This window comes from Anopheles merus, chromosome 2R (genome assembly GCF_017562075.2).
Source record: "Anopheles merus strain MAF chromosome 2R, AmerM5.1, whole genome shotgun sequence".
Classification (NCBI taxonomy): Eukaryota; Metazoa; Arthropoda; class Insecta; order Diptera; family Culicidae; genus Anopheles; species Anopheles merus.
The window spans coordinates 43,628,025-43,652,868 of record NC_054082.1 but is presented as its reverse complement, the minus strand read 5'-3'; the positions used below and the strand labels follow the sequence as shown (position 1 = coordinate 43,652,868).

General features: G+C 41.0%; 1 protein-coding gene across 1 annotated transcript in view; it reads right to left on the bottom strand.

Moving 5' to 3' along the window:
- The window catches only part of LOC121590835, a 66,527-nt gene extending 42,693 nt beyond the window's left edge, over positions 1–23,834 (bottom strand). Inside the window, exons 1-10 of the mRNA XM_041910876.1 lie at positions 23,810–23,834; positions 18,436–18,768; positions 17,934–18,077; positions 15,563–15,757; positions 13,837–14,097; positions 13,586–13,706; positions 12,087–12,421; positions 11,829–12,002; positions 10,711–10,830; positions 10,447–10,480 (exon numbers count right to left, since the gene is read on the bottom strand). Of these exons, the coding sequence (XP_041766810.1) occupies positions 10,447–10,480; positions 10,711–10,830; positions 11,829–12,002; positions 12,087–12,421; positions 13,586–13,706; positions 13,837–14,097; positions 15,563–15,757; positions 17,934–18,077; positions 18,436–18,768; positions 23,810–23,834 (1,742 nt within the window). The remainder of the gene's footprint in view (positions 1–10,446; positions 10,481–10,710; positions 10,831–11,828; positions 12,003–12,086; positions 12,422–13,585; positions 13,707–13,836; positions 14,098–15,562; positions 15,758–17,933; positions 18,078–18,435; positions 18,769–23,809) is intronic.
- Between the last annotated feature and the right edge of the window lie 1,010 nt (positions 23,835–24,844).

Genomic DNA, 24,844 nt, shown 5'->3' with positions numbered 1-24,844 from the left:
GGCATGTTGTTAAGTCGTACGAGTTGACGACTGTACCATGAGACCGGCGTTACATTGACGAAAATGGTAGACTGCCCAAAACTGGTACAGTTAATTTCGTTATATTTTTTAATATAAATACTACTGATTGGAGCCGGTCTCGTAGTACAGTCGTCAACTCGTACGACTTAACAACAACATGACAAACCCACAAGTAGTGTGGTACAGGCAGGCCTTGACCGGCAACGGTTGTTGAGCCAAAAGAAGACTACTGATTATAAATTCCGATAAATAATAATCAGTAGTCAAACAAGAAACTTTAGAAACTAATATAAAGAATACATGCAGGGTTTCCCACGATTTATTTGTCGATTCCCATATTTTTTTGTGCTCGTCTCACGATTTATAAATCGTATTTCATAGATTTTAGGTTCGTTCTCATAATTTATTGGCGTCGTTCGATTGGATTTCAATACACTAAAACCAACAAGTTCTAAACATATGGGAAACAACCAAAAAAATTGTGAGAGCCAACCAATGAATTGTGGAAGCCAATGAATTGTGACAAGACAGCCAGCATACATTTTCCAGATTCGAGTTGGGATTTTGCGCGTTCAAAACCTAGTGTTACCAAATCGAAAAGAGTTTACAGATTCAAAATTGTATGTTCGATGTTGACAATCGTTTAACGTGTTCGAAAAATAGTGTCACTATGTTGAGCTGGCTTGAAAAACCCTGTAAGTCTCGAAAACCTGTATAGACCGGCATGACCTCATTACGCCAATATAAGATGAAGAAGAAGAAAATAAACAAATAATAAGTATGTAATCAATTTAAATACGTAAGTTTACATTTTTGTTGTCTTCATGGCAATGAAATATTTAACAGTTTAGGCTAGAGTTTGTCGCTTAATGGATTGAGTAACCCATACAAGATTTAAATTCATAATTTAGCATATTGTCAGATCGTAAGTCCTGACGACTGCACCACGAGGCCGATCGGGACCTTATGTTCTCTGTGCTTTTTATTAATACGAAGTAAAAATTCATAAGTCTAGCATTGACTAACTTATCTAAACCTATCGATTTGAAACTATAAATTCAAACCTAGAGTCTAGTGAATTTTAAAGCTTTTATCAAGAGTCATTCACATGACAGGATGCTATTTCGTAGTATTTGGACAACGTAAAAAATAAAAATCTAAAGCTACGTTAATAAGTCACTGAAAGCTAAGCCCACTAGTGGCAATGGCCGGCTCTGATCAACAGCGGTCGATGTGCCAGAAAAGATGAAAAAGAAGAAAAGTAAAAAAGGAAGATTGTTATTCGTGCTGCAGTTTATACGGAAACTCTTATGTACAATAGTAATGGTTGCTGTTTAGAATCATAAATTCATGTGAGATATTTCATCATTATGCTCCAAATTGTCAGCATATTCACAATTGGAGCTGTTTGTGCGAAACGTTTTCTGTTTGTGCTTGACCGTGCTATTCTTACACTCTGACCTGCTTAATGGCCTTACCGGTCGTAAAACTGCTTATCGTTCATTTTTTTTTTTTTTTTTTGCAAAACCAGGAAGCTCGTACCTGTGGCTTGGAGCAAATTAAGGCTAATGCTTGTAAATGACAGCTATATTTGCCAATTACTCGGTCCGCAGCATGACCCACTTCTTCCACCGTTTTCAGGTGCGGCCTGATCATAGCATTTGTCGCTCAATAAAAACGTCAGCTCAGCAATAGTAGTATCGTGTTAGCGTGTTCCATATGTTTCAAAGCGATGGTGAAGGTGCAATGGCAAACGCAGAGGCTGCTACCCTCGTACTTGCGGTAAGGATTGTGCCGTAGCTTTTCGTGGGCTGCTGCTAATGTGGTGTGCCACAAATGTCGTTGCCATTGTTGTGGCTAAACCTTAAGCGCCTGCAAGAGCCGGGACAATGGCGGCGTAGGGCATAAGGCGGGAGAGATATTTCCTTCCCTTTGCCAATCCCGAGCATATCCGGAATCGCTTGGTAACGATGCGAGAAGTTTATATGTATATAAATATGAACGTATCCCGACATAAAGCAATACGTATGTTGTGCAACGGAACAAATATGTTACCTTCCAGTGGAGGTCGATAAAAATTCGCAAATATCACACGCGACTCTTGCAGCTCGCCATAGCGTTTTTGCATTGTAGCGAAACAGTCGAAATGGACCGACGGCACCACCACAATGATGCTATTATTTATGATAACGATTAAGGAAACATTTCATTCCACTTAAACCGCATTCACTTTATTTTCACCACAAGCTCCTAATGCTGGCACGGGCGTTCCTTCCCGTTAGCGGCAAGAGACGAGACGAGTTCGTAACGCTCGGAGAGGAAAAGTAAAAGAGCAAGAAGTTTCAAGATGTATACGTATCCTTCGGAGTAGTCACAACTGCGTAGTGAATGCGAACTGTACGTATCAAACGGTATGGAGCGTTAAAAACAGGAAAAAAACATCTAAAGCAACTATCACTCTTGCAGCGTCTTTTGGGTCCGAGAATATACAAAGAAGCAGGTTCGTTTGCCCAAAGGAAAGCACGCACCATCAGCAGCGTACATCAGCCGTGCAATGTTTGACGAGCTTTGGTGAACAGTTTCTGCTCCAGAGCGGACTACAAAAAAGCCACACATCGGCGTAAAAAATAGCAAGGAAATGAAAGAACCGGCCAATCGGCTATACTAAGGGTATACATCGTCAGTAAAAACTTGTGGTTTGCAAACCTTCCCGCAACCCGCCCGGGGGGTCCAGTCCCTGTTTCTAACGTTCGGAATGAAATAGTAGGGTGGAAAGTAAAATATAGCTTGAAATTTGTTTAGATTTCTTGGGCAGCTATCTGTAATTCGCAACATTCATCAAACCGAAGCGAAAGCGTCAAAGCAAACGGTTGCCCGTTCCGAAAAGTCGATTCATATTTGGCGATGCGAAACGGATGTGATGGGATAGGAGAAGGTAGACCTTTAGTACGGGACAACGGAGGTGAAAAATGACCGTATTCTTGAATGAATTTGAACAGAAATTCCATTTCCATTGCGGCAACGAGCCACCGTGAAGATGTCGGAAGAGAGGAAGCGGATTAGGCACTACCAGTGGTTGAGATACAGTCTCATGGTCTCACCAAAGCCTTTCACCGATTGATTCCAATGTTCTTGCTTGGTTCGGGCGTCAATCAATAACGCAAAAAAAATATATTCGTAGGGCATACCTGGAGCATTTTCCTGTGCCAAAGCTAGTTGCTTTGGTAACAATCAAACTGTGGCACCACATTCCATTGCTTGCTTTTGATCATGGCGGATAATCGGGAGCGAAACAAGACGCCATTCAGTTGCTGTTTGTTGTCAGTCATCTCCTCCTCTTGATCATCATCGCACCAGAATGGTGACATTAATGGGCCGCAAAATGTATACTGTTTGTGATGCATGGTGAAGCCTCGTATACCGTAAAGGCCAAAGCCCTTTTACCGTAACAAATGCAGACCGATCGGTTTTAGTTTCTCTTGCCATGAATATCCTTCCAGGAAAATATATTACCTTGCTATTCAATGCTTTGTTGGTGCGTAGTGCATGTTGTAGGACATAGTTGCCTTGGAAATGTGGTGGTGCCATTTCCGTAGGATAGTCTCCGGAGACTCAACGTTCACTTGAACGAGTTTTCAGCTTGTCAGCCTCTTCATCTCTCGCATTTCGGTAAACGTGGTGTGGATGAGTTGCAATTTGATAAGAGCAGCGAGACAAGTTCTCCATCGTGGATGATCGGTGAAGAGGCTTTGTGGTTTTTAATTGGATTATCCCTTTGAGATTTGGAACTCGAGTGAACCTTTTACGGTTCTGCGGTATTATTGTGCAGGAAGTTTGCTCACAGACACCGGGGTCAAGCGATATCTGGTCTTCTTGGGCAGGAGTGAAAAGTTTGCCCGTCTCGGACGATGCCTTTGTTTGTGCTACACCCGGCGAGGGCTCGTGCAACTTTGAATATTTGTAGATACGCTGAGGAAAGCTGAACTGGCAGGACGACTTTATGGTAAACCAATAGTCGACAATATGAGTTTTCTTTTAAGATGGTAGCTATGAGGATTGTTGCATTCAGTTTTATGATTTTATGAAATAAAAGCTTATGTTTGTGATCGGAAGCCTTTTTATTGTGGGCAGAAATTCAATTCGGCTTTTACAGATTCTTGGAAATTAGGAAATTTCGTCTTCCAACACGTAAATATGTTTTTCACGGAAGTTGATTGGTTCGTTTCGTGGTTGAATCGTATACAGGGTTTCGAATAATATTCGAATTTTGTAATCATACTGTGGAGCTGTCATCAGACTGTGGATGCCGCTGTAAACACCCCAAAATATTTTCGAAAATTTTACTAATTTATCATGTTTAATTATGGCTCCGCAGCAGGATTTATTTGGTTTATCATATAAAGCTGAATGCCACACGAAAGCAACTCCAAATTATGTTTTTTAGAAAACATCATCGGTATCAAGTCGAAGCTTTTTACACCGGTACCCACAGTCTGATGACAGCTTCACAGTATGCTTGCAAAATTCCCTTAGTCGATTGCAATACTGCCCTATATGCTTGCAAACTTCCACAGCATGCTTGCAACATTTCCTAACCGATTTGCAACATTCCCCTAAGTGATTGAACTATTCCCTCATATGATTCGAAACCCTGTAAGAGAAGATGCGCATAAAGGTTTGCTTAGATTATTTGATGTTTAGTTTCAGTTAGAACAGGGGTTTCTGTGCTGTAATGTTGAATTTCTATTCTTTCTATTATTTTATACAATATACATTTTATATTTAAAGTTCAGTAGTAAGAGAACATCTGTTTCTAAAGATTTTTTTAAATTTTGATATATCCTGTGTATGTCAAACACTTAACAAGATAGAATTACAGTCAGAATTCATCATTTGAACACTTTTTTGTTGACATGCCTTTCAGTTGAATGCTCGATAGTTGACTGACAGTTCATTAAAAATTGTGTTCCATAAATTACTACAGGTCGGTCTATCCAACGTACTTTGACAAATCTTCATCAGCTAAGGAGACCAAAGTTACTTAGCATTTCATACAAAGTACTAAGCAACCATAACTTCCTATCTGCCGATCTCTATAGACATCTCCATCCAACATGGCTACCAAAATAAGAGCTAAGAACTCGCTATTTATTTAGACACCTTGGTTTGTATTAAAATTGGCTTTAGCTGTTTTAGCTGTGCATGAAGTGTTGTGGATACATTTTCCAATGTCTATATGATACAGAGGTCGAGTCATCCAGAACATTTGATCAAAAACCGAGGGGAAAGTGTTGACAGTTGAAAAAAAAAATCCAAGCGGACTAGAACAAATTTTGCAACCAACTTTCATAAAATCCACACTTTCATTGTTTTACTGCTTTGGTTGTCTTGATAACGAAACCGGGCGAATATGCAAGGCTTTTGGATTTTTTGATATTTTGAAAAATATACAAGGAAATGATGTAAATCTTCGTGTATGAATAACAAACGAAAAAAAAATCTGTTACGATTATTTTCAACGAGTTTTTGCATGATTTCACGTTTTTAGATACCCTGTCGAAAAGAGGTACACTGCCGGAATTGGTAGAGTTACACTACTTGAAAAAAGATAGAAATATAGTGTAAATATCTACCTATTGAAAAAGTTAAGAAAACATAGAAATATAATGTAAATATCTATTATAATAAGATCAGTCCCCAAATAAGGACGAAATTATGTGCAGCTCAAGAGGACCAAAGCTAAGAAGCTAGTTTCCTGATTGTAATCGTTTTAAACTGTTAAACTGCTGTGTAACAGTTGAATTACTGAAAAAAACTACTCCATGCCTCGTTCTTGAGATTAAAATGTATATTTACACTAGGTTTTGTGCAGTCAAAGTATAATAGTCGTAAAAAGTGTTTGGTTGTGAGGAAATGTTTGTGACCACTTCCTAACACTTTTCACGTAACTCCATATTTGAAAATGGGAGACCAAAATCGAATTATGCTTCGACCTCTATATTATATTGATTAGGTTAGTGCTCACGAGCCTGTTAAGAATCGCAGACCACTTGGCTTTGAAAATACATTTGCTGAGGCCCACATCGATTGAGGACTTACATTTTACATACATATGACATACAGACTTAGTTCAAAGCTTTTGATCAAAATTATGTTTAAATCTTATTCTACAGATGCCTGTTGAAAATGTTATATTGATTGTGAGGGAAATAATGCACGATATGCATTGTAATGGCCTTTTTTATTAAAAAAATCAGTTCCTTCGCGGACCACGTCTGTCAACGCCGCGGACCACAAGTGATCCAAGGACCACAAGTGGGTCACGTACCTCAAGTGGTCCACGGACCACAGGTTGGAGACCACTACATTATCTTATCTCTTCACGGAATTGTTTGATGGCGAGTCTTTCCCCTTCCAACGTCAAAAAAGATTTGTGAATCATTTTGCGTTTCCACGACACGATTCTTCAGTGAATTTGAAAATGGCAATTTTATGTAAAATCGTTGAAAAACCATTCAACCAATGAGTTCAGACTATAATTACTTTCGCTATTCCATTTGCTACTCCATTTGAATCGTTTCTTCGTAGTTCCCCTGCCGAGTTCTCAGTATCCTCGTAATAGTACACGAATGCAGTTTTCTGGTGAGTCAAATTCATCCTGACTATGCCAGCATACCATTTGTTCAACAGTTTCCTTTAATTGGGGTTGAGCAGATGAAATGTTTCAGAGTATATTCAATCCACAGTCTATTTTTGACCATTCGTTGTGAAACGTCAGAAAAGCTTAAAATGCAGTTAACCGTACCAATATATATTGAAACACATTGAAAAAAAACAGACGGTACAAGTTGGTTTAGGGTCTAATTGAATCTTGCTTTAACAGAAAGATAGAGCAGTTTCTGGATCCTACTTATTCTGGAGCTTATTGAATTTTTATTATTTATGCTGTAAAAATGCAAAATGGCCCGAGCATTGCCCACTGAAGCTTTGCCCCAGGCAAAGCAACTGCAGCCGTTAAGACAAAATGGCGTACGGGAGCATGAACCGTGAGCCTCAATTTTGGGTGCGGTGGATGTTTTTATTTTTATTTTCTGTGTGCTGCTTCTTCGATCAGCTACCGACATTTTGCGGTTATTTTGCTTATGATCTTTCTACCCGCAGTTGGGTTGCCCACAACCATCGAACCCATAGTATATTGTCATTGGAAACTGTTATTACAGGGATCGGCAAGCAGAGCAAACAAAGTAAACCTCTGGCAAAATGTTTTCATACAGAAATACTGCAGCAATGGTGAGAGAGAAAAAAGCATAAAAAATGTCGTCGTTCGGAAAGCTGGTGGAATTTTAATAGGATTTAATAAGAGATTCGCGTTTCCGTACTGTACTGCATGTTAGCATGTGGAGGTGGCTTGAATGTGTGTCTGTATAGAATTGTTTTCCTATTGGTTGTGGTTGCGGAGGGTGCGACCAGAAGATGTTTGTTGACTTTTGTACTTTTTCCGTTCAGAACGCTTATTTTTTGCTTTTTTGCAATATTGTTAAGCTTTGGCACTAAAGGTCCCTTTCTTCGGCTCTAGACCCGAGTTTGGTTGTCTCTTTGTTGTGGGTGAGCTTACGGTGCTGAAAGTTTTATGTCCTTCCTGGAGAGCGGTTTGGGAAGGCGTTTGTGTTTCTTTTTAATATGTTTTTTTTTTGTTCTCTCGTTGGTATGCTTCCTCAACGAATCGGATTCGGTGGCGAGCAAGTAACGAGTCCGCTTGTCTTGACTGAAAGCAATCGGAAAGCTTGCGTTTTTTTTTAGCAGAATGTTAATGGCATTGTTTGGGTAGATCGTAAAAGGCTCGTGAAATTTTGATGAAATGTAAAGCAGGGTGAGAGAAAATTGAATCATTGTTCGGTTGTCGCGTTTCGTTTTCAATCTATGTCTTAAATAGAACCTCCAGAGCCAAAGCATTAAACGAAGTAAGATAGAAAATTTTGTTTAACCGATGGTTTTAAAACATATTTATTGCAATTGAAAAACAAATATTGTTAAATTCATTCCACACTGTGTTTATTGATTTATTAAACCTGGTGTAATCTGATTAGTCGCTGGTAATAACTGCTAACGGTGTATCCCAGTCATTCTTTGATTTCCAACAGATTAGTTTCCCACTTCTGCTCTAATCCAGCAAAATCGAAGTGACTGGGATGAAAAGTTCCTTTATCTTGGAGCTGATGTTCTAGCTAGATGGTCAAAATCCAATTTTCCCGAAATCTTCGAAACACACACACTCTCTCACACCTTCGTCTGTCGCAGTGCAGTACGCCGTAGAGATGTGCGCTGTGATGATTCTTTCCCCGCTCAGGAACATTCGTGTGAACATGAAAAATGGTCCATCGTGGAACGCTATTTGTCATGTGATATTTTCAATTTCCATTGTCAAATGTGCAAGATTTATTGCCTCTAGGAGGATGTTGAGTAAGGAAAAGGGTACACTAACGTACTCATACATGTTGTCGAAGGATATCAGTGTAAAGAAGAGAGTCAAACAGAGAGATAGATAGAGAGAGAGCGAGAGAGAAAGAGAGATAGAGAGAGAGAGAGAGAGAGGGGGGGGGGAGAGATAGAGAGAGAAAGAGAGAACGAGAAAAAGTTCACAAACAAAGCCCCCTTTATCGTTTGTGTGACATACTCTGATATTAAAACCGGGACTATTGGAAAAATAGTTTAATTTGATCGAACAGGTATTCTTTCACATTTGTTCCGACGTTGGAACGAAACGTTCTCCTTTACGGTGATCGACGATGCAATTTCGGCAAAGAGCAATCGAAATCCATTTAGGACGGAAATTAATCGTTTTATCATGATTTGTTCACCATTGGAAAGAAAGTTTATGAGAACCACCGGATGTGGAAACACTGGAACATGTTGCTTTCAGTGTAGAAAAGTAATTAGTTTACTATATTCAGGGAAATTTTGAAACCCTTTTTTTAGCAGGCAGGAGCAAAGCGTACAATTACAGCACCGGATTTAACATCGGCATGAGAGTGTGAGCAGTTTCCTCTGCTTCAAAGTGTCCCTTTTTTGAGCCTTTGGTTACCTTTTCGTTTGTTGTTTCAGGACGGATAGCTCAAACCATTTTCTGCAAGAAGCATGTAAAAGCTAAGGTGACAAACAGAATGTACCAACCCCTGAGGGGTCTGTGTTGGATTTTAATTTCTAAAAAAGGTACGGCAAATGAATAAAAGCTTTAGATCTTTCGCAACATCTTCTTCCTGTTGCTTTTGCGAAGCGTACAAAAGACACACTAAGCGCTGGGAGAGTGAGGCACGTTCGTCAATCTTCGAGCATGTTTGTTTGCATGCAAAGCTTGTTGACCTTTCTTTTTTGGTGTGTGTTTGCGGTCAACAGAAACCCACTCGGTATGGAGAGCTTTTTCCTTTAATGCCTCTCGGGCACTTCCGTTTCACGCGTGTGAGCGAAGTGAAGCAGCAGAGCAGTTAAAAAATCATGCTTCCCCTGAGGCCTCGGACAGGGGTGTTACCGTTGTACTTGATTTACACGAAACAATGGACGAGGGTTTGAGTGATTTTTTGTTCCATTTCATTTCGCACAAGCGGATTCGTGGTTAGTGTACAAGTTCTTGTTTTGCTGCAGTAGAAACACGGATTACAGTGTGTTCCTGCTAGAAGGTAAACTATTCCGCAAACGTTTTTATGCTTCTATGCCAAGCCTATTGAGGTTTATGCTATGTAGGTTAAAATAATGTTTTCGATGGTGTTTGTTTTTTTTATACAAACAAAGAAAGCAAGACTTCGAGCATGTTCAAGAAGACATGAAAAAAGCAGCACCCAAAGCTTCCTTCTGTCGTTCAACTCAAATGTACATAAACTGTGTAACGTTTGATAGAGGTGGTTTTCCCACTGTATCGGAGGAAAGCAGAAAATAGGAATAAGATGGTGGATACGAGCTGCATGCATAAAATCTGTATCATTTCGTAGCGCCAAATCAAATCGGTACTTGTTTTGTGTTCCCACTGCGTCATACATATTCACAACGGTCGCAAAAACACGACGTCTCAAGATGGTACAATCCTCCCCGGCTAGCGTAGTGAGGAAAACTTGATCGTTGTAACGACGTTTGACAGAATTTTAAGTTTTTGTCCCACCCTTTCCTGTACCCTTCTTTCCGTGAGCGCGGTGCTCAATCGGTGGGTACTGCTGGAAAGTATAATTAGATTTCCGTTCCCGTGCCGAACCCCACAAGCAGTGCTTCCCCATTCGCTTGTTCACATTATTGTGCAGGAAACGATAACCATTCCCGAGCTCATCGAAGCACGCCGCTCCGACATCCGGCACTTGAGCGAAACGAGCTATCGAACGCTAAACTTGCTGGCACAGCATCCCCAGCCGGCTCAGTGCTTTTGCATCGCTTCCCACTTACCTATCCTTTTCCGATGTCTTGTAGTTGTTACGATCTGCGGGAAGGTAGAGCACGTGGTGAAAAAGAAAAGAAAAAGATAACAGCGCGTAAGATGAGATGTGAATAAATGCATAGAAATTAAGAAACATTAACACAGACACAATTCCGCGCACAGCCCTGCAGCTACACTCGATACACACCCTCGTTTTTGATATGATGCTGTGTGTTGATCGATGCATCTGCTAGCTTCGCGTGTGGCATAGTTATCGGTTTTGTAATACTTACTTCGGAAGCAACATTTTCGCGCCCGCACTGCGTAGATGCAGAGACAGATGAGTATGAGAAAGGCTGCCAGGCATCCGCCCGCAATTCCGAGCAGATAGCTTAGCTCGAGCGGTTCCACTACTTTTAAGATTCCCCGCAACAGTACAGCACACATCAGGTTGGGCACACGAGGGCGACGCGGTTGACGCAAGGTCCCGGTGGAGTTAGTATGTAATTGGAAAATTAATTAAAGCTCAGTTGTTTGAATGACGTACGTGTGTGAGTGCGTGTATAAGGTATGTGGTGAATGAGTTGGAGCAGCAGCAACACAGAAAGCAAGGAATGTTGTGTTCCGTTGGGAGTTGGACAATGTTTCCAGCAACAAACAGACATCACAAAAGACACAAACCACTCGTCCTTGTGTATATGTGTGTGTGGTGAAGAGGGGAGAGAGAGCGACGGTTTTGTGAAATAGGAAGCAGAAGAAAAGTTTGCAGTCCACAACATTCTCCATTTTGTACTCATTTTTGTATGGTAGTTAGGCAAGTCCTGCGGGAAAGTTTGGAGACGTTTCGTCTTTGCGTACGCGTAATGGCTTAATTATGATCATTTGCAATGATCGTAATAAGCGACACAAGTTTTTCCCAGCACGCGCTTTTACCAGGAATGCTGTAACCTTAAAGCAAACAATCGAGCTGAAGAACATTTCGCTATGAAGGGTATACCAGGTATGCGACGGTGTTTCCTGAACGTTGTCATTTAAAATGTGGGAGGCAAAGTTTTCGCGTTTGTATGGTACGTGATATCACGTCAGGATCGTTTAATTATGCATAGTTTTTAAACATGGGGGCGTCATGTCTTATTTGAAAAAGAAAGAAAATAAATAAAACAGGCCACTACAATTTCATAGGAAGATATTATATCTCCGGAGAGTCGGTCTTACTAAGTATTTAGCAATAGTTTTGGATTTAAACTTGTAATTTTAACATGAAATTTACAGTTGAGAGGGTAAAGAGTTAAGCGTATTAAAATATCTAGAAAGTGTGTGTTTTAAAGGGCTTTAAAATAATATTCCAACAATTGCAATAATTGCTTTCGAAGGTCAGTCAATATTTTCTTACTAGCCGGAGTATACTAACCTGAAAACATTCCTTCGACTCGTAGACTGATGGCATGGCGATCGGTGCCTCTTTCGTTTTCAACCACCAGATAGTAAGGACGCTGATCCTGGAGATCGGCATCGTCGATGTGTAACGTTGCCAGATAGCAATCTTCTCGACTGTCCTGGGTCACATCGTCCACCCGATAGCGACCTGGGAGGTTCAGGAAATGGTAACGTTATTTAAAATAATTCCCTACAATAATTTCAGACAGGTTTCAGGCCCACCATTACTTACCTATACCGGAACCAGCTTCGAGCCGTAGTGATCCCCACTCCCAGGCTACATGACGCGGTCGTGGATCTGCACACACGATCAACGAAAGCGTTGCGGAGTCACCTTTTTTAACCGAAACCGAATGGCCTGCAACGCCACCGGAAGTGGTGCGCAGAACCTGCGGTGCCCCGACCACTTGCAATGCAATCGGATCGGATGTAGCTGTCCGTTCCTGGCCGTTGATGAAGTTTGTCGCCCGACACTCGTACTCACCCTGGTAGTCGTATGTGACGTTATCTATCACCAGTCTAGATTCTCGGCCCCGGTCGAGGAAGGGCTTTCCTTGAGTAGAAATTCTGCAAAATGAAGGGGGAGGGTGAAAACGAATGATAATCAGTAGAAAAAAATCAGTGACTCAGTAATGGTGTAAAGAATGATAAGGATTAAAGCAAAAAGGAGCAATGGAAAGGTACATTGAGCACGGACGGGTGAACATGAACATCAAAACAAAACAAGATTTATGAAAAGATGTTGAATGAATTACGGGTGAAAAGTAAGCACTACGATGTGCGAATAATAGGCAGCAAAACGAAAAAAACTTTTTGCTGATACCAGCTCGACAAGGTTTTCATAGTAGAAGGTAAAACGCGCGCGGTTGGCAGAAAAGGGCAGAAATCCTTTTCATTTCGTTTCCGTGGGCTGCATTTCCCGGCACACCAGTACGAACGGAAAAGCGTTAATGAATTTTAATTAAAAGAATAGCATCCTCGAACCGGGCGAACGAGCCTCCGTCAGTAGCAGCCTCGGATAGGGACCGCTTGCTGCATGTAGTCATAAATAAATAATTACATACCGACTGAATGGCCGGCTTTTCACGCGTCCTCCAGTTGGTTGCTGATGGAGCGTTGCACAATCTTAAACAGGAATTAAAGAAGTTTCTCGTTTTTATTTATACGAGCTCGTATGATGAGGTTTTTTCTGTCTTTCAAAGTAAGGGAAAAAACTAGAGCTGCGATAGTGTTTAGCTGAAGCATCTAGGTAGGAGTCCGCCTTTTTATGTGTTCTCTTGAATAATCTGTGTATGTTTTACGCCTTAGCATAGCATACGGTTCGGTGTGTTTCATTGAATTTCCTCATCAAAAGTATGATTTAATTTAATACAGGATGAGTTGTGATGTAACGTAGCAATGCATCCTTTTCCAAGAAGTGCATTATTTTCCTTTCCATGTACTAGAAATGATTTTTTTTTTAATATGAGGCCTGAGTAAAAAGCGACGAATTCACCGTATCTACCTTATTTTTATAAAAGTTGTAAAGAATGACGTAAACGAAATGAAAATTTAAAAAATATTTAAAGGAATTATCAACCAACAGTAAATCTTTGCAATTTGAATTGTTTTCCTTTAGTGTTGAAATGGTTGTGCTAATTTAAAAATAAATTATATGATCATTTTATAGCTTTAACAAACCAGTGAGATAATTTCCTCTCCGTGTGATACAACAAATTGTATAAATTGTACCTTTGAACCCATTTGTAGGTTGGTGTAGGATTGCCCTCGGCCACACATTCAAATGCAGCTGGACTAAATAGTGGAGCTGTGGTGAGACGGTCCGGCCCGGCTGATAATATTTTCGGCGCATCTACGCAAAGAAAAAAGATTTTAAAAACAGTCCGCTTTGAATATCCGTTCTGGTGACACAGGGGCTATGTGTGCGTTGTATCAGGTTTCGTAGCCATTTGCAGCTCTACTTCGATGATCATTTCACTCACATTTGACATCCAGCTGGACAGACATCGTGTCTGAGGTGCCGACGGAGTTCTGCGCCTGGCACGTGTACAGTCCGGCATCACGTCGCCCGACCGGCCGCAGCTGCAGGGACTCCTGCAGGCTTGCAATCTCGGACCGGCCGGCTCTGCGCCACACGATACTGGCCGGCGGGTTTGCATCTGCTACACACCGTAGGATCAACGAGTCTTTACCCTCCTCTAGGTCGATTTGCGGGGCACCGAGCATTCGCACAGTTGGTGCATCTAGACATGGGGTCAAAGTAAAAACAAAGCAGTAGTAAGTAAAAGTATTTAGCAAAGGGAAATAAATAAAAAAGAAAAACATGTTACGCAATATCGAGGATACAATCATAAAGCACAGGAGCCAGCAAAAACATCGCGTTTATTGATTTCAATTCCACTGGCTACAATCCTTTGAACCGTTGCTTCGCGGGGTTTTTACTGTTTCGAAATGCGAACGTGATCGCTCTTATTTCCCCTCTGTGGAAGCCTTTTCTTTGACAGCCCCACACCACTCATTTATTTTAAACCACCGCCATTGCGTTTGGGGCATTTTACATTATGTCTGCGATAAATATATTATAACTTCATCGATCGCAAATAGTGCCCAAAAAGGGATTGACAAATAAATATCACACAACCAAACTGACACGTTTGACCTTTTGTCCGTGTTGATGTTCGTTTATTCTATGACCTCGATTTGCAATCTGGATAGGAAGCCAACTGCAACATCAACTGCTCTTTTATCGTGTGGGGTATGTGACACGTAGAAAAAAAGAGAGAATCCTCCGTATCTTAACACTCCTACTGCCCCGCCTGTCAATCGAGTGCCGAGTTGGGTTTCTTTGCGTATCATAAACCAACGGATTGAGCAATAACAAAAAAACAAATTGGAAAAAGTATAACCTGACGGTTGAATAAAAACACCACCAGTAATGTATTCAGCAGCAGCAGCAATAAAAAAAAGAAAGTTCGCCACAAAAGAGCATGCAACGGTGCTGTTATAAATATTTATTGTTGCTGATAAAACAATATTAATTGAGGTCACCAGAGAAACTCTGCTGGTAAAAAGTGGAGGAAAGAAGGAATGGGTAAAAGCAATGAGTACCAAAACAGCAAATTGAACACAGAAAGGTGGCTGAAAGCGTACGGATTGTATTTTGATTGGAACGAAGAGAGAAAAAAGTAAAATTGTTTGGTAACCCAAAACATAAAGACCGAAAGGCATGTGTGCAGAGATGAAGTTTTAAGTGACAATTTCCGGATGACGGAAGAAATGTCTGAAATTGTAAAAATAATGACGATCCTTTCTGTCGAAGGAAATAAAAAAGTAAAATCAAAGAAAACAGCTTTGAGTGTTTTCTTCTTTGTTACTACAACCGTTGTCGGTTAGGGTCTGTCTGTAACATTTAGATGGCTTGGATTTTATCGGCTTATTGATTATCCATAGCAGGATAGTCTGTCCTACGTATGGGGAACGGTTCGTTTGGTGCTTGAACCTATGAGGACATATAATTCTGTCATACGAGTTATCGACTGTTCTATGAGACCGGTCCAAGCGTGTTTATTAAAATAAAAATCTAACTGAAAAATGGCGGAATTATAAATGATGAACGTTTCAATAACTTAATACTTGTTTATTAACTTATATAGTTAGTTATCGAAGAACAATAACCGTGCAAAACTTTTAACGTTCCATCTTACTCACATTTTACATCGAGACGCGCCTCAACTGCAACGGACCGCGCGGAATAAGACTCGTGCAATGCAAGACACTTTAACACTGTACCGTGACGCTCCTTGTTAGCCGGAATTTGCACCACCGAGGCAGCGGACCAAGTTCTAGGATTATCCGGTTCCGTCGAATTTGTTTGTGGATGTATAGGAGATATCTCTTGCTCGCCTGTGGAAAGAAAGTATATCAAAATTGATGATTTATTAGAATTATTGTGAACATTTGTTGTTAAAATCATTTATGGAAAAGAGTAAGCTTCTCCGTTTTCTTTTAGCTCATAAGCTATGAAGTATGGCTGAAATTTTATGTTTTTATGAGTTTCTTATGCTCTATGAAAGGGCTAGCTTTTGCCTGTTGGTTTCCTGGAAAATGAACGCTCGGCACGTGCATTTTCATTTTCTAGCGAGGATATGGCGTGTGCCTCGTAGAAGGCTCATTTTATTACACTGCAAAAGCGGCTTTTTGCTACGATTACTTTTTTCAGCGATTACTTGGTTCTGCAATGCTTTTGGTGGTACTTTGAAGTGAAGCTTATCTTTTTGCAAAGCTCAGGATTTCAGGTCCGTGATCACTGGTAAGGGTAAACTAATTGCATACAGAGAAATGCACTTTTAGCCAGCCATGGCATCGTGTTAAATTGAGCTACACAGGCGTTAACCAGGGATTGAGATACTTGTTCGTGTCAGGCACCCGTATGCATGCGCTGCTTACCAGCGGGTAGAGATTTTCATTTTAAAATTCCATAAAATTGCTTTTTACATTCACTGAACATTTAATACTTTGGTGCACTGGGGGCTAGGAACGAGCAAGATGTAAATAGTGAATATTGTATCCATGGTTTTGTGCATCGGGTACAAAGTGCTGCATGAAGGATAGTCATATAACGAGACTGGTTTAGATTGTTTACGGTAGCCTTTTATATTTTACAGAGAATATTTTTTTAACAATATTTTATTGTGTTCAAAGTTTCATCATTGCTGAGATGCGATGTGGATGAAAAATAAGTTTTGTTTAGCGATAATCCACAAATGAAGGAGTTTTTTTTAAAATAACGATGAATGACTTGGATTCAGTTGTCAATATGCAGCTTCTCAATATTTTGATGTGTAGTTGATTTGACTGATTTAAAACTCAACAACTTTTTGGTAACGGCTAGACAAACCATGACACGACTTATAAAATTTTGTAGGAAAGCGAACGGTAAAATAAACGAATGTACTACGCGAAACGAATGATACTGCAACTGTGGAAAAATAAGTACCATCTAACGTTTTTGCCAGCTGTGATTGGCGATTTGCGGAAAATATTTAAAACCCCGCGAACAAAACCATTTTATACCTTCATTCTTGCTACGTTGATTTTCGAAGAGTGTTCATAAAAGCCAAAAGCGGAAAAATAAACCCACCACTTATTCATCTTCCCCGTGCCACTTCCATGTCTGGTTGATGAGTTAAAGTTTGGCAAGCGCAAAATTTGCATATCACTTCAACGATGGGATGCGAATCAAGAACCATCCCAAATAATATGGTCCAACGGCTCGCCCAAGTCCACTTTATGTGCTGTTTTACGGGGTGACAAAGAGCGGCGAAAAATGAACGGAAACAACGGGAAACGGGTCGATTTGCAGAGTGCTGGTAGAAGTGGGATAGCAGGTATAACCGGAAGGCGGATTTAAAATTTAAGCTTATTTAGGGATCCCGCGCTCTGTTTGAAAGCTCTTTTTTTTTAGCACCGGTCGGAAAAAGCAACATGCCGGCAGCTTTTGGAGTTTTGGTTATTATTTCCCGTTGCTGTGTTTGGTGCGGTGGAGTGCTTTTAATTTTCTTTATTATGTGTTGTCTCCATTCGTTTTATTGTAATGTTTGGCGCAATGTTGTGTGTTATTTTTGTGTGTTGGTGTGAGGATGAACAAGGTTTTTCATACGATAAAAAGTGCATAAATGTATTCAGCTTCTGGTAATCCTGTAGGATTTCATACAGTTTTGATCAACGTCTGTAATCGCTGTCAAAGTTTTGTATTATTATGTAACGGCAAAGGTTAGAAAGTCCACGTTAACGGTGAGAGAGAGTTTCATTTTTATCTTCAATAGCTTGAAGCTTCATCCCAAAACGAATTGTGTTGAAAAATCCATTTGAAACACACAGGAAAAGAAGTACGAACTCGATATCGCTTCAAAAACTCTAACCATTGTTTTTTTTACTATTATCAGCGCAAATGCTTTGAATCCTTCCTGCAGCAGTTTCCGCACTTATTTTTCCATTCCAAAATGAAATACAATATCTGATTCGCCTTCGGCTTACAAAGAGATAAAAAAATGATGTTGGTGTTATGATTGGCACTTACCTAGGTACCACTTTAGTTGCGCTGGCGGGTTTCCGTAATGGGAGACACATTTTACCGTAGCCACCGCACCGGAGTCAACCGTGACGTTGTGACCGGGAGGAACATGAACTCCTTCATGCTCTAATCTAGGTCGCTGTGGTGGCACTGTGGAATGTACAGAATTCAATGCAACCACTGTGTTATTGAAACTGAATGATAAAATTTGAAGTATAGGTGTTGTCAGTGGTGTTAATTAAGCTAATTTCATACCGACGTCACATTCAATGCTTAGTTAGGCTATACATAACAAAAATGAAAAATGTGTTTTTTCCAATTTGAATTGATTTATAATGATGTTAGGAAAGTTATTTTTTTAATGTTCTTTAATATTTATAGTAGTGTAGATGGTATACAACGTCTAATAACCTTTCTTATCTATTGCATTCTAAGTAAATGCGTAACAACATTTTACTACTATAAACTTTTCCTTTACCTAACTCCCATTATTCCCTAAAGCTCTTACCTCTGACAACTAATCGCACCGGCTGGCTGGTAAGTGCGTCCTGCGTCGTAAAGTCGCTAGCCGTCACCTGGCACTCCCATAGCCCATCGTCGAATTCGAGCTGAGCCGCTCGCACCCACAGCGAACAGTCGCCCCCGACGTGCGCGGTTTGGCCGATGCCGTACTGGCTGGCCCATTCGTACTTTTTCGGATAGATACCGACCGGCTTGTTGTCCTTCTGCCAGGAGCAGACGCCACGCTTGTCAATTACTTTGCACACCAGCAGCGCATCCTGACCCGGATTCACCTCCGTGTACTTGGGCTGTTCGGCAAATCGCTGTAGTCCTATGGTCACTGGGGGAGAGCGAGAGAGCAAACAGAATGAGAAGAAAAATTAGTGAGAAAGAAAGCCGTACCATAGCATGCAGAAGGGTCATCGAATGCAAAGTCTAACTAGCTGGAAAAGAAAACCGAAGCCTTTGCAAATCAACTCAGGACGAGTGGGGTGGATTATGGGACGAAAGAGCAAACAACGCTATTAGCATCGCAATTAGTTAGGTATGGGGAGGTATACTGTGTTTAGTATGTTTGTTGGAGCTCGGCGCTGAACGTAGACCACCATATGTCTAGCACTCTGCTAGCGTCTGACAGGTTGTGGTTCTGTGAAATATGACTTATCTTGCCAATGGCAAAAGCCAAGGCAAAGTTTCAAATTAAAAAAAAAAAAAACTGTGCAAAGATCTGCTGGCCAACTGCCAGACTGCAGCATAGCCGACACGACACAGTCCTAGCCGCACTTAGGTTACGAAAACCGTTGGGAGGGTTTGTTAGTAGCCCGACGGCATCTGGTCTGGCAAGCGACAAAGAATGTAATCCCTGTGTATATCCTGATCGAAATCGGGAGCAGCAGGCTCGGACGATGCACACGGGACAATAGGGGCTTTATGTAAATTTATTTTATTCAATTAACTTTACGTTGGGCCAGAATGTTGTTGTGATGGATTTAAGGATAATATAAATGCATCTAGGGTAGGGAATTATATCATGCTTGCCGACATGCTGCACCAAACTTAGTTAATTCACTTTTTGTTCAGGCTTAATTCATCATGCTTGAGTTTTATTGAATCTTTAAAAAAATATTTCATTCAAATCTATTCATCTATTTTAAATCGTTTTCTTTTGATCGCAACCAATTTTTTAAAGGGCTCATGTTAATAAGTGAATGTCTCGAATTAAAAATGTTGCTGCTTATTGTTAAAATAAATACTGGTACACAACCACTTTTGCGGTAGTTCTGGTTGTATTATACCTTAACTGCTACTGAAATCAATCAATTTCATTATTATTTTCTTATGCTCTACACAGAACTCTCTGAATCCCCAACTTGGTTTAGTTAGATCAGTATTAAAGCTCAAGCCGAAGAATAGCTCAAATTAGCCATTCAAATTAAAACAACCCATCAAATATTAGAAATGATATTTGACCAGTAGTGTTGTAACAAATCGTTGTAACAAATTAAATGGATATGTTGACAACTTCTATAATGCTTCGCTCGCTACAATAGACATTCCATCGTTTGCTGAACGTAGTATTCATTTACAACTGTTCATTAGGAAGTAAATTAATCATTAGTCAAAAGATTTGATCCACTTCATACAAAATTGATGCCGATGATGCCCAACGCAAACGTGAGATGCTCTTGATTAGCTTTAATTTACGGTGAGCGTATTTATAAGCCGCACCAAAGTTTCCGGTCACTAAATCAGCCAGAACTACAGTATCTTGCGTCTATGGCCGTCATTATTCAAACGGTGGTTCTATCCGCACCCCGGTGCAGCACCCACCGGGAATGGGTGGTAAATATTTTGAAAAAGTACCCAACAACTCTTCAGCAAATCTGCGGCGCTACATCTTGGCCCATTCGGTTCCAACTGTGTTTGCGCCTTCTCTAGGTCGAATTATAGCCCAATCGAATCGATTTGATGCGGTAAAAGGGGAAGGATGTAAGTGAAACAGCCAGGAAGACTCTTTGAGAGAGAACAAAGGGATAAAAAGAGAGCGTAGCCACTAACAACGCTAGTGAAAAACGGATGGAGTAGGATAAGCTTTTATGGTGGAATCGCCTTCGCCTCCGGCTCCCTTCGAATTCGGTACGGGTAATGAGTTTCTCAAGAATTAATTAATCATTGATACACCCTGACATGAACGATTTATTTAAACGTCGCACGGTCCAACGTTTCCTTTTCGCATTGCTTTTGGAAACAAAAGTACCGTCCTGGAACTGGGTTGGAGCATGGATTGTACAAAGGACGCGAACTAATTTGTGCCAACGGCGCAAAAGAAAGCGACGGAGGCGAAACTCCATTTCGTGCTTTATTCATTTGCTACGGCTTGCATGGACGCGCGATGATTGCAATTGTGGTGTCGTTTGTGTGTGCGCGAAATGGGCCACACGCTAAATGGATCATAGAAAGCTGATCCATAAATTGAGAAATTGGTCCAGGATACAGTCTGTCCGAGGCTTCTATACAGCTGGCTGGAAGAGTGCGCATTGAAAATCCAATTCGCCATTCTTGCACTGTACCTCACGGCTCGCGAAAGACGAGGAAGCTTAATGATGGTCGAAATTAAAATTAGGTTCTGGTGTACCTTAATGTTGCAATACTCGGAGTGCTTCCAGTTCAATTCCGTACTAGACTCATCGGTTCACTAAACGGCACAAAAGAGCCTTACCCGTCCGGTCCATTCGCTTCACTTTATTCAAATCGTTATCGTTACCAGGCGATCGTAGTTTAAATCATTTGATTTTTTTATGTAGAAAGATTACACCTTCATTCGGTCTCTTACTACACCAAGACTTGTCATTGCAGAGTAGGGAGTGAGAAAACAGGCAGCGAAAAATTACAACCATGCTAGAAAGGATGTGCCAAAGGACGTGTATTCAAGCGCACCGCATTGGGGCAAAACGCGAGAAAACCACGATAAACGTTCCTTTGGACACGAGCGGCTACTATATTTCCAATTTCATTCGTAGCTTATGCGCCATTTTGGATTGGAGGGCTAAAGGCGTGGAATATACGCGGTGAGAAAGCTAAAAAACACTTTTTGTCCTACCGTTCGTTCTGGTTGGCCTATGGTGGTTTTTGTTCGGCCTGAAGCGTCATTATCTTTCCAATTCTACGGAACTGACAAACTGTGGCTAGTCAGCTGCGAGCTGTTCAAGCACAGTGAAGTAATATACTGAACGGGGAATAAAGTATGTTTACATATCACTCCTTTGGAAGGGTTGATACAATGATGCACGATGATGGAGAGGAACGATTATTTCTCCAAAGAAGTACATTAAGAGTCTACGTTTGAAACGTTCTGTAAATTATTATGCTTTGGTAATGTGCGTTAATGTAAAATTTTTCATAGCTACAAATTGGAGCATGCTTCCATGTTTATAATGATTTTTTAAGTTACTAAAGCGTTTGAAAGTTAAACAAACAATCGTTCCAAATAAATGACGATGCCCAAAATTTCCTCGAAATCGTCTGCAAAAGTATGCTTTTGGGAGGGATTGTATTCGATCAAAAACTTTTTGCACAACCCAACAGCTGTTTCGATATGGTATCAACCTCGCTTACCAACTTTTCACTTTCGCATACAAAAGCACGTTCTGAAAAGAAATCGTTTATTATTATTGCCAAACGATCGATCAGTGCTTGTTTAATGTTAGGTACGTGCAATGAACTTTGAAGGTGGTAAATTTGAAGCGCACTCAAAGAGAGATCAGGCTCCAGAGCTATTAAACAAGGCTACGGGTTGGATCAATCAACTTGAGAATCCCACATGGCGTTGATAATTGTTCCATTTTGTCGGGTTTAAATTTGGAGTAAAACTCGTCGCATACACTCCTTACTCAGCTCAACAACTGTGATGAAATGATAGCCGCTCCGACCATAAAGCTCAGTCATACAGTCTGCTAATAACTCACGCTGCCAGAGCGAGCCAAAAAGCTGGAATGTGGTGTCCGGTACACAATATGCAATTTCAACCAGCAGCTGCTGCTGCTGGGAAGTGAGGCGAATGTCAATTGCATTTCATGCAATCGCCATTTTTATCCACTTGTAGTGGACCTTTTCCGGACCCGGCGTAGCTTGTGTGGGGTTTTTTGTTAGCAAATTTTGTACATAAACTGCGCGTCCGCCGGATAGATTTTTGAGCTGTGTTTCTACACTCTCGTTTTTTTGCACAAACATTTCCTACCAGCCACAATTGTGCTCGCATTCGTGTGTGGCAGAGCCTCTCGTGCGAAAGGAAAAAAAAAATACGCTCACGATAAAAAATAATCGAAACACTCTTTCCCCACATACTTTTATAGGACTTTGGGAACGCGGCTTTGTACGTACGACGCAAAAAAAAGAAACGTAAACAAGCACACGCAGTTGCCCAAAATCAACTCCTCCAAAATCATCGACTCAGCAGATTGGTTAGAAGCTAGAGATAGTGGGACAACGGCGAATCTCGATCAACATCATCACCGAGGACATCATCCAGTTTGATGAACCATTTTCCCACGGTTATCTCCTCCCCATGACGGAAGGATAGATCCACAGGGGTAAACGGTGGCATTCAAACAACAGATCCCTTTTTGGCTCGGAGGGAGTCCAGTGCACGATAGCTGCTCGCGGAACTTGCGTTTCATTAAATCGCTCTTACGATTGAAACAGTTGCCTGTAGGGCGTTCCGGTAGGCTGTTGTTTTATTTCGAATGTTCAGCGATTTTGAGCGAATGTTCAGAGTCCGATGTTCAGCGATTTTGATCCAAGAAACCCAACACAGTGAAAAAAAACGAGCGCTGATAGGACCCGGATGTGGTTAGAGACACGGCAGGACCAGGTTCCGGTTGCTATCGGCAAACGACACAGGCTGTCCATCAAATGACAGGGCAGCAGTTTATTTGACGCCCAATTTTAATTCTGTGGTCGTCCGACAACAGCATCCAGGTAAACGATCTGCAGGCGAGGTTGCAGATTTCGATTATTTTCGCTGTAGCTCGGCAAGCCTACAGCGATTTGGATTTACCCTTTTTTGCAAAGGAACGTTCGTTTAACCCACCAAACCACAGGTTGATTTTAGGGCGATTTTGTCCATTTGTTTGCTTCACGATTGTGCCGAACCGTACGTTGTTTCGCGAGGAGCTCTATATATTCGAAGGATTGTTCCTTTTTTATTGCGGGCCCACTCTTGTCCGAAGTCTTTGTGGCTTTATCTGTATTGCACGTATGTTTAAGCTGCAGAAAATGGATTTTCGCGCGGTGTTGATTTGTGAGGACCCGGAAGTCGATATGGATCGAAAACGCGATATCGACTGGTTAATGGATAGAGTCTCGGAAATGGTAACACTTGCCAGTAAGAGGTTCCTGCAGTGCCATCCTGCACGTTGTCGTCAGGTTTTCCACCGCCCAGAAGTAGATGTTTGTGCGGAAAGTTATTTAACGCTCTAGTATGCGTTACCGGAAGGGTGTTTCCGTTGTTTGAGAGCAGTGCAAAGCAAATTCGGTTCCGTGCTGTACCGACTGCACAGGATCGTTTGCAAAAAGTGTTGGAAAATCGGTTTGATTCAATTACAGTCAACCCCGGGGGTTTCGCTTGCTATGAGTTTTTGTGAGTAATTTTTTATCGTTTTTTCCAAGCTCCTTTTTCGAGCAACTTTTCTCGCGGTGTTTGAAGCATAATAAAATCATTGGTTTTGTGGGTGATGTCCGAACGCATGGGTGTGTGTGTGTGGGAGCGTGACGAAGGGTGGTACAGGTAGCGATGCTAGATGCAAGGATTTAGCATTCGTAAATTTGATTGGAAAAGTTTGCACCTGGTTCGTGCACCAGCGACATCGCAATTGCATTTGTAGTGGAGTTTTCTGCTGCTGTTTGTGTGCATAGGGGTGGCGTGAAAACTGGGGCAAATGCAAATAGAGCGAGAGTGCCGCAACTGCTTTTCAAGAGTTCTCTTGCTAGCTTTTTTGTTGATTTTATTTTGCATCACACGGCAAGAGAGTAAATGTAATAATCGTTGCTACTGTAAGCATCATTATTGTATAAATGTATGTTACTCAATTAGTTTTATGTTTACTACCAATGGTACAAATTATTTTAATATGGAAAAATACTTATATCCCTTAAATACTACCCTTTAATACTTTGATTAAAGACTCGTTTCTAATTGGAAAAGCTAACAATGGGGCCCTTCACAATTCTAGTCAGTTTTTTGTATGGAATTTGGCAGTTGGAGGCTGAAATCATGTAAACACTCCATACAAAACCACACAAAACTAACCAGCAATTTTCAGTCAAGAAAACACGGTGTTGTTTACATTTACCCCAAGGTGCATTAAAGAGATCACGTGGTGGAATCTAGAATCAAAGTGTATGTAGTCCAGGTGGTC